General features: G+C 41.5%; 1 protein-coding gene across 1 annotated transcript in view; it reads left to right on the top strand.

Moving 5' to 3' along the window:
* Positions 1-24421, top strand: part of dync2h1 (dynein cytoplasmic 2 heavy chain 1) — a 139585-nt gene that overhangs the window by 30431 nt on the left and 84733 nt on the right. Inside the window, exons 33-52 of the mRNA XM_082179334.1 lie at positions 8355-8560; positions 8922-9104; positions 9648-9830; positions 11176-11399; positions 12653-12762; positions 12858-13057; positions 14574-14838; positions 15089-15296; positions 15947-16076; positions 16179-16334; positions 16663-16922; positions 17284-17530; positions 17620-17771; positions 18777-18921; positions 19188-19290; positions 21593-21754; positions 22224-22345; positions 22706-22954; positions 23150-23258; positions 23799-23912. Of these exons, the coding sequence (XP_082035460.1) occupies positions 8355-8560; positions 8922-9104; positions 9648-9830; positions 11176-11399; positions 12653-12762; positions 12858-13057; positions 14574-14838; positions 15089-15296; positions 15947-16076; positions 16179-16334; positions 16663-16922; positions 17284-17530; positions 17620-17771; positions 18777-18921; positions 19188-19290; positions 21593-21754; positions 22224-22345; positions 22706-22954; positions 23150-23258; positions 23799-23912 (3528 nt within the window). The remainder of the gene's footprint in view (positions 1-8354; positions 8561-8921; positions 9105-9647; positions 9831-11175; positions 11400-12652; positions 12763-12857; positions 13058-14573; positions 14839-15088; positions 15297-15946; positions 16077-16178; positions 16335-16662; positions 16923-17283; positions 17531-17619; positions 17772-18776; positions 18922-19187; positions 19291-21592; positions 21755-22223; positions 22346-22705; positions 22955-23149; positions 23259-23798; positions 23913-24421) is intronic.

Raw genomic sequence — 24421 nt, 5'->3', positions numbered from 1 at the left:
TACAAAATCAGCAGGGGATCAAATCATTATTTCCCCCACTATATACAGTACTGGCCAAAAGTTTGGAATCATTACTATTTTTAATGTTTTTGAAAGAAGTTTCTTCTGCTCATCAAGCCTGCATTTATTTGATCAAAAATACAGAAAATTTTTTTAATATTGTGAAATATTATTACAATTTAAAATAATTGGTTTTCAATTTATCATACTTTAAATTATCATTTATTTCTGTGATGCAAAGCTGAATTTTCAGGATCATTACTCCAGTCTATCACATGATCCTTTAGAAATCATTCTAATATTCTGATTTATTATGAGTGTTGGAAACAGTTCTAATATATTTGATGAATAAAAGGTTAAAAAGAACTGCATTTATTCAAAATAAAAAAATATTTTCTAATAATATAAATCTTCTTTTCTATCACTTTTTATCAATGTAACACATCCTTGCTGAATAAAAGTATTGATTTATTTCAAAAAAAGAAAGAAAAAAAATGACTGACCCCACATGACTGACCAGTCGTGTATATTGTTATTACAAAAGATTTCTATTTTTAAAACATTTGCTTCTTTTTTTTTCTTTTTTTTTTCTTTTCATCAAAGTATCCTAGACAAGTATCACAGGTTATGAAAAAATATTAAGCAGCAGAACTGTTTCCAACTTTGATAATGAATCATCATATTAGAATGATTTCTAAAGGATCATGTGATAGACTGGAGTAATGATCTGGAAAATTCAGCTTTGCATCACAGAAATAAATGATAATTTAGAGTATAATAAATTGAAAACCAATTATTTTAAATTGTAATAATATATCACAATATTACATTTTTTTTCTGTATTTTTGATCAAATAAATGCAGGCTTGATGAGCAGAAGAAACTTCTTTCAAAAACATTAAAAATAGTAATGTGTCCAAACTTTTGGCCTGTACTGTGTGTATATATATATATATATATATATATATATGTGATGCGATCTGGGAAAACCCACCACATGGTGAAATCTTACCTATTACAGGTTTTGATATCACATGGAAGCTGGTATCAAGCCCTTTCCAAATCTGTTTTTATTTGTATCATAGCTTGTTGGTAGCAAAAGTTATGTTTATCTGAAGTCGGCCGATCGTTATGATTTTCTGGAACGGAATTTTGAGAAAAACAGGTTTAATAACGGTCACCGTCGGGACGCGCGGCACTCTTTTTTTTAAAACAGGATTGGCACGAAATGCGCACTAATACACATTCACTGTACATGTTATGTGGTTTATTTTATAGGTAAACTATCTTTGTAGTGTTAAGAGACGGACAGGTGTGTGGGATATACGGCGATCACCTCTGCCGGGCGTTAGACGCGTTAGAGAAAGTGGTCGCATAGAATGCATTAGAGAAAGAGAGTATTTTCAGCTTGACACTATCGCTGTTTTTCTGCACTAAACAAGGGAATTTTGCCAAGATATTTTCAGAGATAAGAGAAAAGATGTTATAGAATAATAATTTAATGAAAAAAAAAAATTTGACAAAAAACTGACATTCAAACTATTTTGGAATTTACTGAAAACGGCCCAGCGCGACATCCGACGGGTTTTCCCAGATCACATCACATATTACATATATATATATATGAGATCCTCATTAATAAATGTATTTCTGACAAAAATCTCAAAATAATAATCATAATAATTGGCTTTATATAAAATAAATAGGCATCTATGGTATGTCCTCATTTTGATGTAGTAAATGTGTGTGTGTGTGTGTGTGTGTGTGTTCAAAGACACTGCTCTGTGTGTTTAATTTCTTTAATGTGAACCTCAGGTTATTTTCTCCTCTCTGCCTCTAATTCTCTGGCTGCATATTCACATAATTTGCTAATCGTCAGATTAATCAAACAAATAAAGCGATGTGAACATCCATAAAGCTCTTTAGTCCATTTATGAGCTCAGGGGTTTATTCACTGAATCTTCAATAAGACTCTCTATAAATTCAAGTAAATGGATCTTCTGACACTGTTAACAGTTATTATGGGTAATTCTGCTTATAAGTCACTCGGGGAAAAACTGCTGCTGCTGATCCATTACAAACACTTCTAGCCTGTTCATCATGTGCCTCTGTTTAACAACAACACCTCTGCGCCCAATCAAATCTGTACTTCAAGTGTGTGTACTTCAGTGTGTGTACTTCAGTGTGTGTGTACTTCAGTGTGTGTGTACTTCAGTGTGTGTGTACTTCAGTGTGTGTGTACTTCAGTGTGTGTGTACTTCAGTGTGTGTACACTTCAGTGTGTGTGTACTTCAGTGTGTGTGTACTTCAGTGTGTGTGTACTTCAGTGTGTGTGTACTTCAGTGTGTGTACTTCAGTGTGTGTGTACTTCAGTGTGTGTGTACTTCAGTGTGTGTGTACTTCAGTGTGTGTACTTCAGTGTGTGTGTACTTCAGTGTGTGTGTACTTCAGTGTGTGTGTACTTCAGTGTGTGTACTTCAGTGTGTGTGTGTACTTCAGTGTGTGTGTGTACTTCAGTGTGTGTACTTCAGTGTGTGTGTACTTCAGTGTGTGTACTTCAGTGTGTGTGTGTACTTCAGTGTGTGTACTTGGACACGCACATTACAGTTAACAAAAACTGGTTCCCTAACTTAGTCCTAGGTAAGGGACCAATACAATCCACAATAACATGCTCGAAGGGTTCTCCAACAGCAGGAATTGGATGCAGCGGGGCAGGAGGCACGACCTGGTTAGGTTTACCAATGATTTGGCATGTACTACAAGTTTTACAATAGCGTGTTACATCTGCCTTAATACCTGGCCAGAAGAAATGCTCGAGCACACGATGGTAAGTTTTGGTGACACCTAGATGACCCGACCACAAATGTTCATGCGCTAACCCTAGCACGTACGGACGCCATCCCACTGGAACTACAACCTGATAAACAATGTCACAACCCTCAGTCAGATCATCTGCCGTCCCACCCCGAGGAACCCACTTACGCATCAACACCCCATCCTCAATAAAAAAACGCTGCTTACTTGAACACCCACTAACATCACACTCAGCTGTCGCAAAACATTTAGCCAGGGTGAGATCACTCTTTTGAGCCTCGACAAGGACTTCACGGGTTAACGGCAATGTTTTCTTAGAGACAGTGACAGGGGGGGTGACACTTACAGGACCCTTTTCAAGACCGTTCTCTGCCTCTCCACTAGAGGGCAGCTGGTTCTCCCTTAACACAGATGAAAACAGTGAATCCGCGAGATCCACCCCTTGGGCCTGCTTACGAACTTGCGCCCTAGTCAACACACTGGCCGAAAAAACTTCAGGGTGCTTCTGAACCAACTCGTCAGGTTCAGTTTCAGAGATAGGAGTATCCACTACCTCTAGGTCCGGATAAACTTTTCCGCCAGCAATGTCATTTCCCATGATAAAATCTACACCATCAACAGGAAAACGAGACCGAACAGCCACGGGAAAGAAACCAGATGCTAGCTTGGACTGCACATGAATGGAATGTAAAGGAGCAGGCACAAAGCTCATCCCGATACCCCGAACTACAGTGCTCACGTCACAGGCAGACTGAGAAGTCAATGGTAGTACACTAGCCAGGATGAATGAGCGTGAGCCACCTGTGTCTCTCAAAACTGTGACCGGACGCTGATCCTCAGGTTTACCTGTGAGGGATACCAGTCCCTTGGAAATAAATGGCCTGAAGCATTCATCAGGTTCTTTCAAAACCAACTGACTACCATAGGGAGATACAGTCTTAATCAACCCAACTCCTTTTGGTGGTTTAAACACTGGAGATTGGGACTTCCGTTTGTACAGAGCACAATCTGCAATAAGATGGTCGGGTTTATGACAAAAAAAAACAACGTTTGTCCCCCTGTGCCCCCGAACTAACACGAATGCTCTGAGTGTTACTAGGCTTCTTTCCAGTATCATCATAAGAGAACGAGTACTGTCTGACAGATGTATTCTTGTGTGTCAAAGCGAACTCATCAGCAAGCGTGGCAGCCTGCTGCAGCGTGGTTACTTTCTGTTCGTTGAGATAAACGACAATCTTTTCTGACACACAGTTCTTAAACGCTTCCAACAGCATCAGCTCGCGAACTGAGGAGAAATCATCGGCTTTACACGCAGCACACCACCTATCAAACAAAATCCCTTGTTCTCTAGCAAAATTAATGTAAGTCTGGCCTACCCCCTTTCTGAGAGCCCTGAAACGTTGCCTGTACGCCTCTGGCACTAGCTCATACACCTGCAAGATGGCGTTCTTAACTTTTTTATAGGAGAGGCTATCTTGCACAGACAACGATGAGCACGCCTCCTGAGCCTTCCCTGACAGTTTACACTGTAACAGGATGACCCACACATCTTTTGGCCAACTCAGGGCAACAGCAATGCGCTCAAATGCAGTAAAATAGCTCTCAATGTCAGTTTCACGGAAAACAGGAACCAGAGAAATATATTTACTTACGTCAAAATTACCAGTAGCGTTAGATCCTGATGACACTGTATCAGCAACAGCGGCTGGAAACTGTGCTGACTGCAACTCCAACTCACGCATTCTTATGGCTGTTTCTGCCTCCAACTTCTTTAGCTCCAACACCCTGGTGGACTCAACTTCTATCTTTTTAAGCTCTAACTCCCTCCTAAACTGGTACTCTCGTTCGCGCTCCTCCTTCTCCAAATGGAGCCGAGCCAAACGAACCTTTAGCCGCGCATCCCCTCCAGAAGTAGAAGAGGACTCCACGGACAATGGATTATACCTCGGCAGAGTGAAATGCTTACCCTCGCCCCGCTTCACACCAGGTGTATCTGTCACATCATGTGGCGTGGCCACTTCCTCTACCACCGGACCAGATTGTTTCGCTGCTGCCCCGGCGGGCAAATCTAATGAACTAACAACACCGCGCTGCACTAACCCATCAGTCACAACTGCCCGCAACTCTGCTTTAACCAGGGAACTAGACGCAGAAAAACCATAATGTTTAGCAATAGCAAACAGGTCAGTTTTCTTACATACACCCAGCTGCTCTAACGTAGGGTTTGCTACAAACTCTTCTAAACTAAACGCAGTCATCCTCACCACAATAGCTACCTGGCTAACACAAACCAACAGTGCAGCAAACAACAAGTGTACGCAGACACGCAACAACGAGGTCACGTAGGTTACACAATAAAGCAATCACACACCAGCTTCCTCAAAGAATAACCACTTCCCCAGGACCTGCCTACCCAAAACTTAGCCTAAACTGTCTTCTGGGGCTTGCCGGGCTCGAGGCAACTTTAAAGGCAAACTTCGGCGGCCGGGGCCCCGAAAACCTACCCCCTACAGGGATCTCGTCCCCACCCAGGATTTGCCCCGAAAATAATAAAGGAAAAATAACAACCAAGTGTCCGATGGAAAGACTGCAGAACAGCCTAGCTAGACACTTCTAACTAGCTGGGGAAAAGGTCTTCTCTGGAAAGACTGGACAGTGAAAACCTACACAAAACAATTTCAACACCAATAGAAACGATAACTGCTTACAGCTTTATTCCATACAACCCGAAGTGTTTGGGAAAACATTAATCCCGGACGAGCCCCCAATTTGTTACGAACCTCCAGTGAAAAGTCCAGGGGAGGAGGAGGTTAGTGACAAATAATAAAACCACTTCAGGTTGAAGGAACAAAGGAGACCGATTGATCAGTAAGTATGATGTTTATTTACAACATTAATTAACCAAAAGGTACAACAGATACAACAAAGCCAACCTCAAAACAATTAAACAACTACAACTACAAAACGACTACAACAGGAAAACAAACACATTAGTATTTACCACCCTCTCTCCACCGAGAGAGTAAACCCCCAGCACAAGGGACAGACTTGATACACACTATACTGCAGGAACTCCACGAACGCCACTGCAGTATCACCCAGCTCTGGTAAGCCGTATAGACGTCTGCTCTCCACACGCCTCAACATCAGTCTGCCAGTTCTCTTCCCTTTTTACAAGCTCCCACTCTCCTGCTGATTGCCAACAGGTGTGCACAGTAATTGATTGCCAACTGGAGACAGGTGTGCACACAGGACCTGCAAAGGACAGACAAGCAGCAGTACACCTGGCATACATACACACACGGCCTAAGGGCCGTAACAGTGTACTTCAGTGTGTGTGTACTTCAGTGTGTGTGTACTTCAGTGTGTGTACTTCAGTGTGTGTACTTCAGTGTGTGTACTTCAGTGTGTGTACTTCAGTGTGCGTTTACTTCAGTGTGTGTGTACTTCAGTGTGTGTACTTCAGTGTGTGTGTACTTCAGTGTGTGTACTTCAGTGTGTGTGTACTTCAGTGTGTGTGTGTACTTCAGTGTGTGTACTTCAGTGTGTGTACTTCAGTGTGTGTGTACTTCAGTGTGTGTGTACTTCAGTGTGTGTGTACTTCAGTGTGTGTACTTCAGTGTGTGTGTACTTCAGTGTGTGTACTTCAGTGTGTGTACTTCAGTGTGTGTGTACTTCAGTGTGTGTACTTCAGTGTGTGTACTTCAGTGTGTGTGTACTTCAGTGTGTGTGTACTTCAGTGTGTGTGTACTTCAGTGTGTGTACTTCAGTGTGTGTACTTCAGTGTGTGTACTTCAGTGTGTGTGTACTTCAGTGTGTGTGTACTTCAGTGTGTGTGTACTTCAGTGTGTGTACTTCAGTGTGTGTACTTCAGTGTGTGTGTACTTCAGTGTGTGTACTTCAGTGTGTGTACTTCAGTGTGCGTACTTCAGTGTGCGTACTTCAGTGTGTGTGTACTTCAGTGTGTGTGTACTTCCGTGTGTGTACTTCAGTGTGTGTGTACTTCAGTGTGCGTACTTCAGTGTGTGTGTACTTCAGTGTGTGTGTACGTGTGTACTTCAGTGTGTGTACTTCAGTGTGTGTGTACTTCAGTGTGTGTGTACTTCAGTGTGTGTACTTCAGTGTGTGTGTACTTCAGTGTGTGTACTTCAGTGTGTGTGTACTTCAGTGTGTGTGTACTTCAGTGTGTGTACTTCAGTGTGTGTGTACTTCAGTGTGCGTACTTCAGTGTGTGTGTACTTCAGTGTGTGTGTACTTCAGTGTGTGTGTACTTCAGTGTGTGTACTTCAGTGTGTGTGTACTTCAGTGTGTGTGTACTTCAGTGTGTGTACTTCAGTGTGTGTACTTCAGTGTGTGTACTTCAGTGTGTGTGTACTTCAGTGTGTGTACTTCAGTGTGTGTACTTCAGTGTGTGTGTACTTCAGTGTGTGTGTACTTCAGTGTGTGTACTTCAGTGTGTGTGTACTTCAGTGTGTGTGTACTTCAGTGTGTGTGTACTTCAGTGTGTGTACTTCAGTGTGTGTGTACTTCAGTGTGTGTACTTCAGTGTGTGTACTTCAGTGTGTGTGTACTTCAGTGTGTGTACTTCAGTGTGTGTACTTCTGTGTGTACTTCAGTGTGTGTGTACTTCAGTGTGTGTACTTGTGTGTGTACTTCAGTGTGTGTACTTCAGTGTGTGTACTTCAGTGTGTGTGTACTTCAGTGTGTGTACTTCAGTGTGTGTACTTCAGTGTGTGTACTTCAGTGTGTGTGTACTTCAGTGTATGTGTACTTCAGTGTGTGTACTTCAGTGTGTGTGTACTTCAGTGTGTGTGTACTTCAGTGTGCGTACTTCAGTGTGCATACTTCAGTGTGCGTACTTCAGTGTGCGTACTTCAGTGTGTGTGTACTTCAGTGTGTGTACTTCAGTGTGTGTGTACTTCAGTGTGCGTACTTCAGTGTGCGTACTTCAGTGTGTGTGTACTTCAGTGTGTGTACTTCAGTGTGTGTGTACTTCAGTGTGTGTACTTCAGTGTGTGTGTACTTTAGTGTGTGTACTTCAGTGTGTGTACTTCAGTGTGTGTGTACTTCAGTGTGTGTGTACTTCAGTGTGTGTACTTCAGTGTGTGTACTTCAGTGTGTGTGTACTTCAGTGTGTGTGTACTTCAGTGTGTGTACTTCAGTGTGTGTACTTCAGAGTGTGTGTACTTCAGTGTGTGTGTACTTCAGTGTGTGTACTTCAGTGTGTGTACTTCAGTGTGTGTGTACTTCAGTGTGTGTACTTCAGTGTGTGTACTTCAGTGTGTGTGTGTACTTCAGTGTGTGTGTACTTCAGTGTGTGTACTTCAGTGTGTGTACTTCAGTGTGTGTGTGTGTACTTCAGTGTGTGTACTTCAGTGTGTGTGTACTTCAGTGTGTGTACTTCAGTGTGTGTACTTCAGTGTGTGTGTACTTCAGTGTGTGTACTTCAGTGTGTGTACTTCAGTGTGTGTACTTCAGTGTGTGTACTTCAGCAAGTCGATGCGAGTCAGATTGTGAATTTCTGCTGGTTTTGTCCTGTAGAATCAAGAGTTCTGCAGTTGAAACTGAAGGCTCTGATCCTGGACGTGATCCACAACATCTCAGTGGTTCAGAGTCTGAGAGAGGCTCAGATTCACACCACTGACGACTGGATCTGGAAGAAACAGCTGCGATTCTACCTGACCTCAGACCAGTGCTGCTCCATACAGATGGTGGACGCAGAGTTCAGCTACACCTATGAGTATCAGGTGAGGGTCACATGATCAGCACAGACATGTGACACTGAGCCTGATTGTGATGCAAATTACTACCTTTTTCGCTAACTGTGACTGTATATGTACATTTCTGAAACTCTTAGACAGTTTCCTCTGATAACAGACTCTAAACTGTAATGTGGACTCATGCACTTTCTGTAAAGCTGCTTTGAAATGATGTGTATTGTGAAAGCGCTGTATAAACACACGTGAAGTGAATTGAATGCGCACCTGTAGACCTACACTGGACACATTACCGTTGCATAATAAGTGTCATAAGGGATGCTGGTTCAGTCTCACATCAAGGCTAGAATCGAATCCTCAGGCTGACTCTCTGTCTCTCTCTTTCTTTCAGGGCAACGCTCCTAAACTGGTACACACACCTCTCACGGATAAGTGCTATCTGACTCTGACACAGGCCATGAATATGGGTTTGGGCGGGAACCCCTACGGCCCCGCGGGAACTGGCAAGACCGAGTCCGTCAAAGCCCTGGGAGGATTGTTTGGCAGACAAGTGCTGGTCTTCAACTGTGATGAGGTACACACACACACACACACACACACACACACACACACACAAGTGCTGGTCTTCAACTGTGATGAGGTACACACACACACACACACACACACACACACACACACACACACACACACACACACAAGTGCTGGTCTTCAACTGTGATGAGGTACACACACACACACACACACACACACACACACACACACACACACACACACACACACAAGTGCTGGTCTTCAACTGTGATGAGGCACACACACACACACACACACACACACACACACACACACGTGCTGGTCTTCAACTGTGATGAGGTACACACACACACACACACACACACACACAAGTGCTGGTCTTCAACTGTGATGAGGTACACACACACACACACACACACACACACACACACACAGTATTATATTGATGCTAGCAAAAGAAACATTGCATTAATCTCCATGTTTCTGAGAATAACAGTGTTGCCAGTGCTGTAAAAGTGAATCCAGCAACTCTACATCAGTGAAACAGGTCTGATGTGTGAAGCTGTGTGAACTCTGTGTGTCTCAGGGTATAGATGTGAAGTCCATGGGGCGGATCTTCGTGGGACTGGTGAAGTGTGGAGCGTGGGGCTGTTTTGATGAGTTCAATCGCCTGGAGGAGACCGTGCTCTCCGCCGTCTCCATGCAGATCCAGGCCATCCAGAACTCTCTGAAGAACCACCGGACCTCCTGCCAGCTGCTCAATAAAGAGGTGCGACAGACACACGCCCTGTAGTGTAACACGGAGAGGAGCGGTGAAGTCATTATTACCAGAGCTTCTCTTCATTGGTCAAGTCGAGTCACCTTTATTTATATAGCGCTTTATACAATACACACTGTTTCAAAGCAGCTTTACAGAGATAACAGGAGAATAATGCAACAAAGTTTGTTTCTAGAAGAAAACAGAGTCACAGTCCAGCTTAAGTACGTTCAGTGATGGTTCATTTTGTTTTAAATAAGTTGTTAATTTAGTTCATTTATATATATATATAGCCGCTCTGGAGTAAACCGTCATGTCATCGTTCAGCTCAGTTCAGCTCTTGTATAATAGTGTCAGTGCAGGCAGATCAATAATATTGTTGAATATTAAATTAAATGTTAAAGTCTCCTCTGGCCAATGAACGAACAGTGTGTGAACAGTTAGTTAACAACATTTGTTAACAAACAAGTATTCATTACTTCAGTGAGCTCATTGTTTCTGCATTAAATTATTACATTGTTTAAATGAATAAATTTTTAGCTATCTGTGACTTTTTTTTTTTTACATATATTTATGTATATTTTATAGGATATTTACATTTCCTCTGATAACAGACTCTAAACTGTAATGTGGACTCATGCACTTTCTGTAAAGCTGCTTTGAAATGATGTGTGTTGTGAAAAGCGCTGTACAAATAAATGTGAATTGAATTTTAGTCCCGTCCGAATGTGCATCTCAGTGATCATTACGGCGACTTTTACCTTCTGTAAAAAGGTCTGGGAAAATGACCTCAGGTGATCCTGATCCCGTGCGAATACACCCGCTGTAAATATGTGCGTAAATATTCCGTCATTTCCTGTTTAAAAGTAGTTTTCAAGTATGGAGAGGCTTGAAGAAGCATCAGGTGTGTTCTAGATGCTGGAACGAGTCTGTGGCAAAACTCAAGTGTTTCACACACACCATCAGATCAGAGAGAAGATCGACAGCACTTGTTAGAGGCGAAACATCTTTTAGCTTTAGATAAGTGTCTATTACCAACACAATCCAATCTGAAGTTCATTAATACATCGTTCCACCGGACATAACTGTTATATATATATAAATATAGGTGTTTAATACACACACGAGTGTGACGGCGGTGTGTAAAGCGAGTTACTCTCCCACTTCTGCTGGTGTTACTGAGATCTCTGATCCCGTGCGAAATGGCCATTAATATTACAGACGTCCTGTGGTAAAGTTACATCACTCCATCTACCCTGGTAAAGTTAATCCCTGTCCGAATAGGGCTATACACACTTCAGTTCACGACACACACACCAACACAACAGAGTCTGAGAGTGTCTGTGTGTGTTTTCAGGTGGAACTGGACCCAAACTCAGGCGTGTTTATCACTCTGAACCCAGCCGGTAAAGGATACGGAGGGCGGCAGAAGTTGCCGGATAACCTGAAGCAGCTTTTCCGACCGGTTGCCATGACGAGTCCTGATAACGAGCTCATCGCTGAGGTCATCCTGTATTCAGAGGGATTCAAGGAAGGAAAGGCACTTGGGAGAAAACTGGTTGCTATATTCAATCTGGCCAGGTAGAAGCTTGAGTGTTCATGTTATATAACATATATATATATAGATATAGAAATTCATCAAGGATGCATTAAATGGATCAAAAGTGACATTAAAGACATTTATAATTCTATCCTCCTGGGACCCAGGAATAGACTTTTGTCTAGACATTATATTTTAGTGAATTTCTCTGACATCATACATGTCACATGTCACGTCCTGGGTGTCCCGTGAAGAGCACAATCAGGGCTTTTCAGAGACACCAAATGTTTGGAGGTTTCACCATGAAAACAACTTCTCCTTGGTCTTTAAAAATGTCTTTCATTGATTTAGTGATCAAATGTAGCGCTATAAAAAAAAAAAAAAAAAAAAAAAAAAATGACTTTCTGTTCCAGAACAGGGCATTGATTTCATACATCAGGACTTAAATCATGTTTATCAGGCATTATGGGAGACACAACAAGTGAATATGGAAATAAGTTATACATCAATATTCCTATGAAATATTAGATATTATTATTAAAATGTTGCTAATTATTACTGCAATTATTACACTTAAATGTTGCTCCAAGAACCCACATTAGATACAGTGTAGAGATACATTGCATTGAATGGGAATATTAATTTCTGGCCATTTTACCCACATATTGCATAAAGTAAAATGGTGCATCAAATCATTCCGTTATATCTTTCATAACATAGTTGAGAATCATCTTTATACAAATTTGAGTTAAAATAAATCCTGAAAGCTCAATATTTATTGGTGATTGAAAAAACTAATTTCCCATTGTTTTTGCCCATACATATAATTTCATGTCATTTTATTTTTTAAACAAAAAATAGTCCTGGTGTCATATGAATAAAATTTTTTTTTTTTTACATTTATTTATTATGCTTTAAACAATTGACATGAAAAAAAAATTCAATTCAAAATTCAAAACATTTTTTTCTGGGTCTCAGAAGGTTTGCACAGAAAAATGGAAAGCAGCAAAACTGTTTACAACATTAACAATAATCATAAATGTTTCTTGAGCATCAAATGATCATATTATACTGATTTCTGAAGGATCATGTGACACTGAAGACTGGAGTAATGATGCTGAAAACATTACATTTTGACGTGTTCAAATATAAAACAATTATTTTTACTGATCAAATAAATGCAGCTTTCAAAGACATCAATTTGAACAGTAGTGTATATATCATGAATTTTAAATCTAATTATTTGATGTTTATGTATGAATATAAATGTGAATATGTGTGTGTTTGTGTTCAGAGAGCTGTTGACGCCTCAGCAACACTATGACTGGGGTCTGCGTGCGCTAAAGACGGTCCTGAAAGGCTGTGGGAGTTTACTGCAGTTACAGAGAGTGAACGACAACCCCAGTAAGAGACTCTCACTGGAATCAATAATAACTTGATGAATAAACGGTCCAGGATCGCTTCACGTCCGTACTCTCCTCATGTGTGTGTGTCTGCAGTGAAGGAGAGCTGGTTCGTGGTTCAGGCTCTGAGGTTAAACACCATGTCGAAGTTGACGTTTGCCGATAGCTCTCGGTTTGATGCCCTGGTCAGAGACGTGTTTCCTGGAGTCGACTTTAAAGATGTGGAATATGAGACGCTCAAATCCGCCCTGCTGTCTGTGTATGAAGAGGCACGACTGGAGATCATTCCCAGTCAGGTACCTGTCCATGCACCCTACCTAGGGCTCTACGAAACCTGTGTACCTGCCTATGCACCCTACCTAGGGCTCTACGAAACCTGTGTACCTGCCTATACACCCTACCTAGGGCTCTACGAAACCTGTGTACCTGCCTATGCACCCTACCTAGGGCTCTACGAAACCTGTGTACCTGCCTATGCACCCTACCTAGGGCTCTACAAAATCTGTGTACCTGCCTATGCACCCTACCTAGGGCTCTACGAAATCTGTGTACCTGCCTATGCACCCTACCTAGGGCTCTACGAAATCTGTGTACCTGCCTATGCACCCTACCTAGGGCTCTACGAAACCTGTGTACCTGCCTATGCACCCTACCTAGGGCTCTACGAAACCTGTGTACCTGCCTATGCACCCTACCTAGGGCTCTACGAAATCTGCTTAATTTTTTTCCCTCAAGCTATTTTTGTTTCTCCCACATTTAGTTTTTTCCATTTCCATTTTTCAAGATTCCCTTTTGTTTAGTTTTTTTAATACATTTTTTGTATTGATTTTTCCCCCTCTATGTAATATTTCTGGTTTCCATTTGAATGGTTCAATTCAATTTTAGTATTTTTTTTATTATCAGTTTTGTCTTGCCCGTAATGACTTCTTTGAATGTTTTCATTTAGTTTAACAAAAGCAAAACAATTTTTTTTAATAAATAATAATTCTATTATTCATATAATATACTGTATATATATATATATAATACACAGAAAACCAAAGGCCTTTATGACAACCTGAGTAAAAGTTTAGTTCAACTTGAAGAAATTACAATGGAAATCCAGAAATATTAAGATGAGGAATTAGGGAAAAGAAGAAAGAATATATATATATATAATATTATATGTCATATACTTTGGCAAACATGTTTAATTAATTGAAATAATACTTTATATACTTTATACTTTATATACATACTTTTTATACTTTAACCACAATTTATTAAAAGTTGAACAGAAATGATATTTTTAGGGCCCAATGAAATTCTTAAATTCTTTTTTCTTTTCCCTAATCACTTTTTTTCCATCTTAATATTTCTGGATTTCTTTCGTAATTTCTTTAAGTTGAACCAAACTTGTATTTTGACAGGTTGTCCTGAAGGCCTTTGAGTTTCTCTGTGTATTTAATGCTATTTTCCTGAACTGAGATGTTGAAATGCTGTTGACGAGCGTCTCAGAGCGTCTCTGCAGAGTTCATGTGTTCACGTCCTCGTATAGTGAGACGAACACCGCGAGCGTCATGCGTGCTTCAGTGTGTGTAGGAGATCAATCATGCAGACTTCAGGTGTAAATGTGCTTCAGTATTCACAGACACGAGTTCATATCACAGTTTGATTCAGTGCACAGCCCTACTGTTGATTTATTCATGCTAACTTTGCCAAAATCGGTGACATTCTGCGTTATACTGGACATTTTTTATGACTGTTTTCAGTGATTCCATTCACGTTTTCCGCATCATATTGAAGTGTGTGTGTGTGTGTGTGTGTGTGTAGATAAAGAAGGCTCTGGAGCTGTACGAGCAGCTCCGGCAGAGGATGGGTGTGGTGGTGGTCGGGCCCAGTGGAGCGGGGAAGTCCACTCTGTGGAGGATGCTGCGGGCGGCGCTGGGTAAGATGGGCCGGGTGGTCAAACAGTACACCATGAACCCGAAAGCCATGCCACGCCAGCAGCTCCTGGGACACATCGACATGGACACGCGAGAGTGGTCCGACGGGGTGCTGACGTCCTCCGCACGACAGGTGGTGCGAGAGCCACTGGGTGAGGACTCATATACACACACACACACACCAAACAATACACACATTCAGGGAATGTTGAATACTAGTGCTGGGCAACGATTAATCACATCATGTGTTTACATAATATATGCGTGCCCTATCAAATACACATCAACATTGATAATGAACACTAAACACACACATTACGCTTTACCAAGACCAAACACACTCAGCAAACACCAAATACACACAGTTTTCCAGCTCTCCATTCCTCTCTTTCTCTCGTTCAGAGGTGAGCTCATGGATTATATGCGATGGAGACATTGACCCCGAGTGGATTGAGTCATTGAACTCTGTGCTGGATGATAATCGCTTACTCACGATGCCCAGCGGTGAGAGGATTCAGTTCGGCCCCAACGTCAACTTCCTGTTTGAGACCCACGACCTGAGTTGCGCCTCACCCGCCACCATCTCCCGCATGGGCATGATCTTCCTCAGGTAACGCTTCTAAACATGGACGTAGTGTGCGTGACGTCACCCGTATGTTTCTGAGGAGCATTTTTTAAGCCCAAAGTGGGCGGAGCCGGCCGTCGCCATCTTGGCAGCGCGTCACTCCCGGATAAACGAAAATGGGCAAAAAGGCGGGATTAGCCGAGGTGCCGTGACGCTAACATACAGCAGACAAACGGCTAGTAGTGACATCAGCTGCAATCCACCTGTCACTCAAGCAGCCACGCCCTTAATTATGCAGAACTTTAAGGCTTAATATAATTTAAACGGATGAGTTATAAAAAAATCAACCCTGTCACAGTCGTCATGAAGGGCAAAATTAGCTATATAGACCAAACCCACTTTTTGCACCAAGCTGTGAACATATTGTTTTCTGCTGTAAAGTTGGGCATTTTAACATGGGGGTCTATGGGATTGACTCTCTTCTGCAGCCGGTCTCTAGTGGCCAGTCGATGAACTGCAGTTTAAGTCACTTCTGTGTTGGATTCAAGAGAGAGACGTTCTAAACGCTGCACAGCTTCATCCAACCTAAATCAGCCAATCAGCTGTCAGTTTGCTCATGTACCGTCCCCAAAAAGCAGTCAATCATGTCTGTCTATTTAAATATCACTGCAGTTCACATTTTATGTGTGTTACAGTGATGAAGACACTGACGTTGGCGCTCTCGTGAAGTCATGGCTGAAGAGGGAGGATGAAGACAACAGGATGAATCTGGAGAACTGGCTCAATGATTATTTCCACAGAGCTCTGGAATGGGTTCTCAAACAGGTGCCGTCCCGACACACACACACACACACACACACACACACACACTCCTTTAACTCGTTCATGTTCACGGCATCATACACATCTCCATGTGTCTCTCTGCAGAGTGATTTTGTGGTGGACACCAGTCTGGTCGGGACGGTGCTGAACGGTTTGTCCCATCTGAGAGGGGTCAGAGAGAGAGGACAGTTTGTTGTTGGACTCATCCGTGGTTTGGGAGGAAACCTCGCGCTCAAATGCCACCAGGAGTTCGCCAAGGAGGTCAGAGCCGCCCTGATTTATGGGAAATGTAATTTCATGCCTGCTCAGCCTTATCGCCTGTCATTAAATTTAGGAGCCGCTCCCTTACATTAACGCGGGTCGTAATTTAAAACTTGAGCTTTAAAGAAGCAGCAGTGAAACTCTGATGTGATTCGCCTCAGGGGTCAAAATCTACATTTTATGTTGTCCGCTCTTAAAGTCAGTCAAGGTTTCTTGCACCATAAAGAGTCATAATTTAATTTTCATGGTCATTTTCCATCCTCTCTCTGCCCAGTAGAAATAATCAGGTGGTTTTGTCACGGTACCTTTATGTTCTGAATGTGTTTAGGTTCTGAGTTGGGCCAGAGAAAGCCCTCCTGACCCTCGTAAGCCCCTGGACACGTACTATGACCCCGCATCCGGCCGTCTGTGTGCCTATGAGCTGCAGCGAGGGGACGGTGTGTGTGAGGAAGACCTCAGTAACCCACACAATCTCCCCGTCATACACACACCTGACATGCAGCGCGGACTCGACCTCTTCACCCCGTGGCTCTCGTCCAATCACAGGCAGCCGTTCCTGCTGGTGGGGCCGGAGGGTTGCGGGAAAGGGTATGACACACATTCACATTTACATGTTTTCATCACACTTTAATTAGGTTAGATTCTCATTTTGCATATATATTAGTTAGTGCTGGGCAATGATTAATTAGTTAATTAGTTATTAATTAGTACACACATATATTATGTAAACACAAGCTTTTATTTTGGATGCAATTAATCGTAATGTTAGTGAAACACACTGTCGAACCCTGCTTACTCAAATAAACATGCACAGAATGACAGATTGACTCATACGATGCTCTGTGTGTGTGTGTGTGTGTGTGCGTGTGTGTGTGCGTGTGCGTGTGTGTGTGCGTGTGTGTGTGCGTGTGTGTGTGTGTGTGTGTGTGTGTGCGTGTGTGTGTGTCAGGATGCTCCTGCGCTGTGCTTTCGCTCAGCTTCGCTCCACACAGGTGTCTGTTGTGCACTGCAGCGCTCAGACGTCCTCCCGTCACGTCCTGCAGAAACTCTCGCACATGTGTTTGATCATCAGCTCCAACACGGGACGCGTGTACCGTCCCAAAGACTGTGAGAGGCTAGTGCTCTACCTCAAAGACATCAACCTGCCCAAACCCGACAAGTGGGGCACCAGCAACATCATTGCCTTTCTGCAGCAGGTCGAATGCTACACCTTTTCTTTGTGAGCACATCAAGGTTTCTTGCACCAAATCAGTTTTTCACAGTATTTTTTATTTTTTTCCTGCAGGTTTTGACATATCAGGGCTTCTATGATGAGAACCTGGAGTGGGTCGGGCTGGAGAACATTCAGATTGTGGCCTCGATGTCAGCCGGTGGTGCTGTGGGGCGGCACCCGCTCACGTCACGCTTCACCTCGATCGTGCGCATCTGCACCATTGAGTGAGTACTGATACACATGTGCACTTAGATATCTAAATGATATGGACGCTTTTTTCCACCACGGAATAATATCTCAATCTCAATTCAGACTTTTTCTCTCTCACAATTGCGAGTTTAGAGATCTTAGAAATGTTCCCCCTCAGAATTCTGAGTTATCATCTCGCATTTCTGACTTTTTTTCCTTGGAATTCTGAATTTACATCTCGCAATTCTTTGTTGTTGTTGTTGTTTCCGCCATGGAATAAAAAAATTCAAGAGGTAATTGGGACTTTTTATCTCACAATTCTCACTTTTTTTCTTTTTTTTTGTGCAATTTTGAGATAAAAAGTCACAATTGCCTTTTTTATTTTTAAATAAGCTTCCATAAAATGGGGAAATTGCATAGAGTTCCATTATTTTTATACTAAGTTAGCTAGTTATAAATACTATAACCTCACCCTAACCCTGACAGACGACTTTCTGCATATATAAGGACATCCTCAAAAGGAAGTTTTGGGTGGTTTTGTGACGTCTATCACACTTTTGGGTACAAATTTGTCACCAAAAATGTTTAAGAAGACACACACACACACACACACACACACACACACACACACACACACACACACACACACACACACACACACACACACACACACACACACACACACACACATTCTTGTACATCTATCTTTATGAGGACATTCATTGACACAATGCAATCTCTAGCCGCTTATCCTAACCTTACCCATCACAACTAAGTGCCTAACCCGACCCCTGACCCTAAACCGACCCTTAACCTCATTATAACCTTATCCCTAAAACCAAGTGTTGACCCTCAAACGGGCCTTTAAAGGCTCTCAGAAAGTGAGGACCGGCCAACATGTCCTCACTTTACTCTCTTTGTCCTCACTCCAATGGTCTAACACTCAAACTGGTCCTCACAAAGATAGTTGTACAAGTACACACACACACACACACACACACACACACACACACACACACACTAATCCATCTCTCCTGTAGTTATCCAGACAGAGAGCAGCTGCAGACCATCTATAGCGCATACCTGAAACCCGTGCTGCAGAGGACTCTGGGTAATGATCCAACCTGGAGCTCTGCAGGGAAGATCCACCAGCTCGCCGGCTCATTGGTGCAAGTCTACGAGCAGGTCAGATGTGATTGGGCATTTAAAATGGTCTGTGTTGATGTCATTGTGTAAATGTGATGTACAGAACCGTTCAAAAGTTGCATTTATTTGATCAAAAAGTTTGACTGTTACAGTAAAAACAGTGAAAAATTATTACAGTTGAAAATAGCTGTTTTCTGTTTGTTTTCTTTGTTGAAATGTAATTTATTCCTGTAATCATTTCTGAATTTTCAGCATCATTACTGTATGATACTGTAAGTTTTGACTGGTGTGTGTTTGTGTTTTAGGTGAAGGCTAAATTCTCGGTGGATGATCACAGTCATTACCTGTTCACCCCGTGTTTGCTCACACAGTGGGTCCTGAATCTGCTGCGATACGACCTGAGTGCAGGTGAGCTCAATACATTCATTAAACCAGCACTGATTCACTAACACATCCCAAAACTGACACCTCAGTGTCCCCAGAAACATAGAAACACTGTCACTGTCATCTACCCTCTGAGGCAGAACCCTAATTGACCGTTCTCAAAGACCCGCCCCCTTTAGTTACTGTTGCTTTGTCCGACAAGCCACGCCTCTCTCACGCCACTTCATGTTCTCACACAGTGAAATATACATCGCGGAGCAGAGGACACTGACAACACACTGATAGACAGGACAGACCAGCTTACTTCTGATATGAAACAAAGTCTCAACTTTCAAATTTGGTCATTTTTTAAAGAAATTTAAACAATAAATTGCGTTTTGTGGCTCTTTAATGTGTCTGACAGATCGCTGTAGAGCCTCAGTTAAAGCTGCTCGTGAACCGATCATCTCTTCCTTCTAGTTCATTTATAGCATCAAATAAACATGAATGAACAGAAGAAGGAATGTTGTTTTAACCGCGGAGAGACGTCCGTACACACTGTTTTTCAAGTTCAAATCCTCCAACGTTAATCTACTAACTCTCCTGGCTGCTTTGTCAGACAAAAATGGCGGATTTGGCGGATGGCGGATTATGATTGGTCAGATCACCTGTCAATCAAAATCCCTGCGAAGGGTCAATTTGAAACCTCAGAAGTGACTGATTTGAAACACTCTTAAAGAGCAGCGGCGTTTACGCTCATGCCTTTTATTTTCAATGCATTTATTTATCATGGAATGCATGAACTGATAAAATGTAATGCAAAATAAGTCAGTTTGAATAAAAGCAATTGCCAAAATGCATAAATGTGTAACTATTGATACTGATCAGGATTTAATTAAATATAATATTTGAAATCAATTTATACTATTCACAGTGAATTTATGCTGCCATAAATTGTGGCCAAAATGACGTATCTTAAAAGGCAGCATAATGTTTCATGCCTATCTTTTGTAACAGTCTTCCTGTCAGAAGTTCATCTATAGCCGCGTTTCCATTATTCTTCAAATTGCGCAAATTGAAATTGGGAATTGAAAATACGCCCAATGGAAACGCGTCAATTTTGCAAAAACTCCCATTTATCGCAAAAAAGTTCTTGCGCTCGCATGAGGTGCTTTTCAGGCAATTCGAAGAATAAATATTTCACAAAACTACAATAGAATCAGTTTGTGCGCATTTACAGGTCACATGACGTAGACGACGCGGTGTGTTTGGACAGAATACGAGACAGTTCTTTATTAAACTCATAAAAGACTCAGAATTACTCAGAATTACAGGAATACTGGATTCTAAACCTCAAAGAAATGCCACAATCAAGATCTTGAAGCAGAAATGAGGGAGAAACACCCAGAAACACCTCATATGTGCCGCTCTCAAGTACAGGGTTTAAAAATTATTAAAAGTCATTAAATGGATTTTGTGAAAATTAAGGCCTTAAATGGCATTAAAAAGCATTACATTTTAATCCTACAGGCATTAAAAATGTATATCGTTTTGAAGAAAATGTTATATTATCAATTTATTTGAATATAGCCTTCATAATTACCATAAAACAAGTATTTAAAATATACTTTATGTTGTCTCTACATTCATTTGTAGATTAACTGTGAAATTATTACATTATAAAATATCTAAACTAATATAAACCTATAAAAATGAAAGTTGTTTTAATTGCGATTAATCACAGAAAAAATGTGTGTTTAATCGAGTTACATTTTTTTAATCAATTGACGGCACTATAATATCCGTGGTTAGTCATGGGTCGTGTATGGCATTACAAATGTAAAAAATGGCATTAAAAAAGGCATTAAAAAGCATTCAATTTAATTTGAAGACACCTGCAGAAACCCTGAAGTAACTTATAAGGGTCTTTCCTCACCATTAATGCTTGGATAACACACACACGCCTCCTTCCATTAATAATAATGGCCAGTGCAGTGGCTGGGATATACGTAAACCTCCCAACATCCGTCACCATGAGTTTTAGAAGGACTTATTGTGACTAAGTTTTAGCTTTTTGTCGACATTTAGAAAAAATCGCAAAAGTTTTGCACAAATCTGTAATGGAAACGCTTCTTATGATGCTCTAAAATGTTGTCTAGGTCGGCAGCCGACTAGCTTTTAGAGCCATTAGCCTATTTAGTGACTTTTATTTCACACGTTAACTTGCAAAATGTGTTTGAATTTGGGTGTACTGGTTATAATGAGCTTAATTCATGAACAATAGAAGCCTGTGAGGTTCTTAGCATGTGTGCTGTGTGTGTGTGTGTGTGTGTGTGTGTGCGCACAGGTAAATCCGCTGTAGATTCAGTCCTCGAGGTGGTGGCGTATGAAGCCCGCCGTCTGTTCAGGGACCGGATCGTGTCCTCTAAGGATATCAGTGTGTTCGATAACATCCTGTCCTCCGTCATCAGGGGCGACTGGGGCTCGGACACACTTGACAACATGACAGGTCACACACTCACACTCACACTCACACTCACATTCATCAAAGGATGCATTCAGTTGATCGAAAGCCACAGTAAAGACATTTATAATGTCACAAAATAAGTCCACGCTTATAATGAACTATTATACTGATTTCTGAAGGATCATGTGACACTGAAGACTGGAGTAATTCAGCTTTGATCACAGGAATAAATTACACTTTACTATATATTCACATAGAAAACAGTTATTCTAAATAATAGTAATATTTCACTGTTTTTGCCATATTTTAGCCTCGGTGAGCATAATTGACTTTAAGGTGGAATTTTCCGCCTTCAAAAATAAACGACTGATTATTTGGAATAAATTACAACTTATTCACATAGAAAAACAGCTCTTTCAAATTGTAATAATATTTCACGTTCTCACCATTTTACCTTATTTTTGATCAAATACATGCCTGGATTGTTCATTTGTGTGTTGTTCTCCCACAGATACGTACTTCGTCACATGGGCGGCGTCTCATGAGGCTCGTTCCCCTGGTCAGCCTCTCCCGCCGCACGGCAAACCACTCGGCCGTCTCAGTGCCAGTGACCTCAGAGAGGTCATACACAAGGTAAGAGAGGAAATCAAATTATTACACATATTCATAGTCAGTTCCTCATGATTTGAGTGCATTATCTCGGTAACACTGGAATGAGCAATACAGTATTTATTAATCTACCTTAATGTTAGTTAATAAAAATACAGCTGTTCATTGTAATGTTAGCAAATACAACCTTTGATTTTAATAACCTATTAGTAAATGTTGAGATTAATATGAACTAAGATTAATAAAGGCTTTAGAAGTATTGTTCGTTCTTAGTTCATGTTAGGGTTAGTTTAAGTGTCACCATGCACTCCAATTATTATGATGTAAATATGATTTCTAATGAGATTTGTTTTGAGTGCATGATGTTGTTTTGTGTGTCGTCAGGGAATAGTTCTGTACGGTCGTGATAACCGTGAGCTGGACATCCTGTTGTTTCCGGAGGTTCTGGACTACATGTCTCGAGTGGACCGTGTGCTGAGCTCTCCGGGCGGGTCGCTGCTGCTCGCGGGTCGTAGCGGCGTCGGCCGGCGCACGGCTACATGTGTGGTCAGCCACATGCACGGGGCGTCTCTCTTCACTCCTAAAATCTCACGCTCCTACTCGCTCAAACACTTCAAATCTGACCTGAAAACTGTAAGTCTCAGTCCATGCTGACTCTCTGCTAGCTATATTCACGTTTACATTTAGTAATTCTCTCTCTCTCTCTCTCTCTCTCCCTCGGTCTCCCTCTCCCTCGGTCTCTCTCTCTCTCTCTCTCTCCCTCTCCCTCTCCCTCTCTCTCTCTCTCTCTCTCTCCCTCGGTCTCCCTCTCCCTCTCTCTCTCTGTAGGTCATGCAGTCGGCCGTTGTGGACGGTCAGCAGGTCGTTTTGTTGTTAGAAGATCATCAGTTTGTTCATCCGTCCTTCCTGGAGATGGTCAATAGTCTGTTGTCATCAGGTCAGTTCAAACCGCACTGTGTATTGCCTAACAATATCATTCAATACGAAACTTTGCTACATATGGTAGGGTGACCATACGTCCTGTTTAACCAGGACATATCTGGCCAGGATTTCGAGATCGCCCAAAATGCCCAGGATTCGGCTTTTGCTTTCTACAGTCACCATTCATTATGTTTACATTATTACATTATTTGACACTGACACGTACGTGCCAGCTTTGCTGGTCATGCATTCTGCTTCACACGGATCCCGATAGAGACGAAAACACAGGAATTTTCTTAGCAATGCTAGAACGCACATCAACCGATCACTTGTTTAGCGTTCATGTAAACACTACATTTAGATTCACCAATCGGAATTAATTCAGTCCTACTGAATTAAAAGGTGTGCATGTAAACAAAAAGAATGGCGACGAGAAAGCAAAAGCCGTATCCCGGATATTTTGGGGCGATCTCGAAATCCCGGCCGGACATGTCCTGGAATATGGTCACCCTAACATATGGTATCATTACTAAATGATATTTTGTGTTGGTAACAGGTGAAGTTCCAGGTTTGTACTCTACTGAAGAGTTGGAGCCTCTACTGTCATCTCTGAAAGATCAGGCGTCACAGGACGGATTTACCGGGCCAGTCCTCAACTATTTCTCCCAACGTAAGGACGTCACACACACACACACACACACACACACACACACACACACACACACACACACACACACACACACACACACACTTGACAAGCAAATTTAGCTTTTCTGTGTTGATGCATTTCACATTGCAACATCACCAATATGTCACTATAGTTAAAAGCAAATATAAATGCATACATGTAAATGTTTAGGTGGGTGACATCAGCTATATATTATTCTTTACTAATTCAATACATTTTATAATTCTGATAAAGATTTTATTTTATTTATTTATTAGATTTGATCAAGTTAATATAAATATTTTATTAAATTTTTATTTAATTTGATTATTTTATACCTTGAATGCAACATAAGTCATAGGTGTGTGTGTGTGTGTGTGTGTGTGTGTGTGTGTGTGTACTTTGTGAGTATTGGTATTATCACTAACTAAAACTATTAGAAATCATTTTGTAAAAAAAAAAACTGAAATAGAATAAAATATGAATATTAGGTAAAAAACTTAAAAAATTCA

The sequence above is a fragment of the Leuciscus leuciscus genome (genome assembly GCF_965113295.1).
Source record: "Leuciscus leuciscus genome assembly, chromosome: 9".
In the NCBI taxonomy this organism is placed as follows: Eukaryota; Metazoa; Chordata; class Actinopteri; order Cypriniformes; family Leuciscidae; genus Leuciscus; species Leuciscus leuciscus.
The sequence above is the reverse complement of the archived record's forward strand: the minus strand, read 5'-3'. Positions and strand labels throughout refer to the sequence as shown.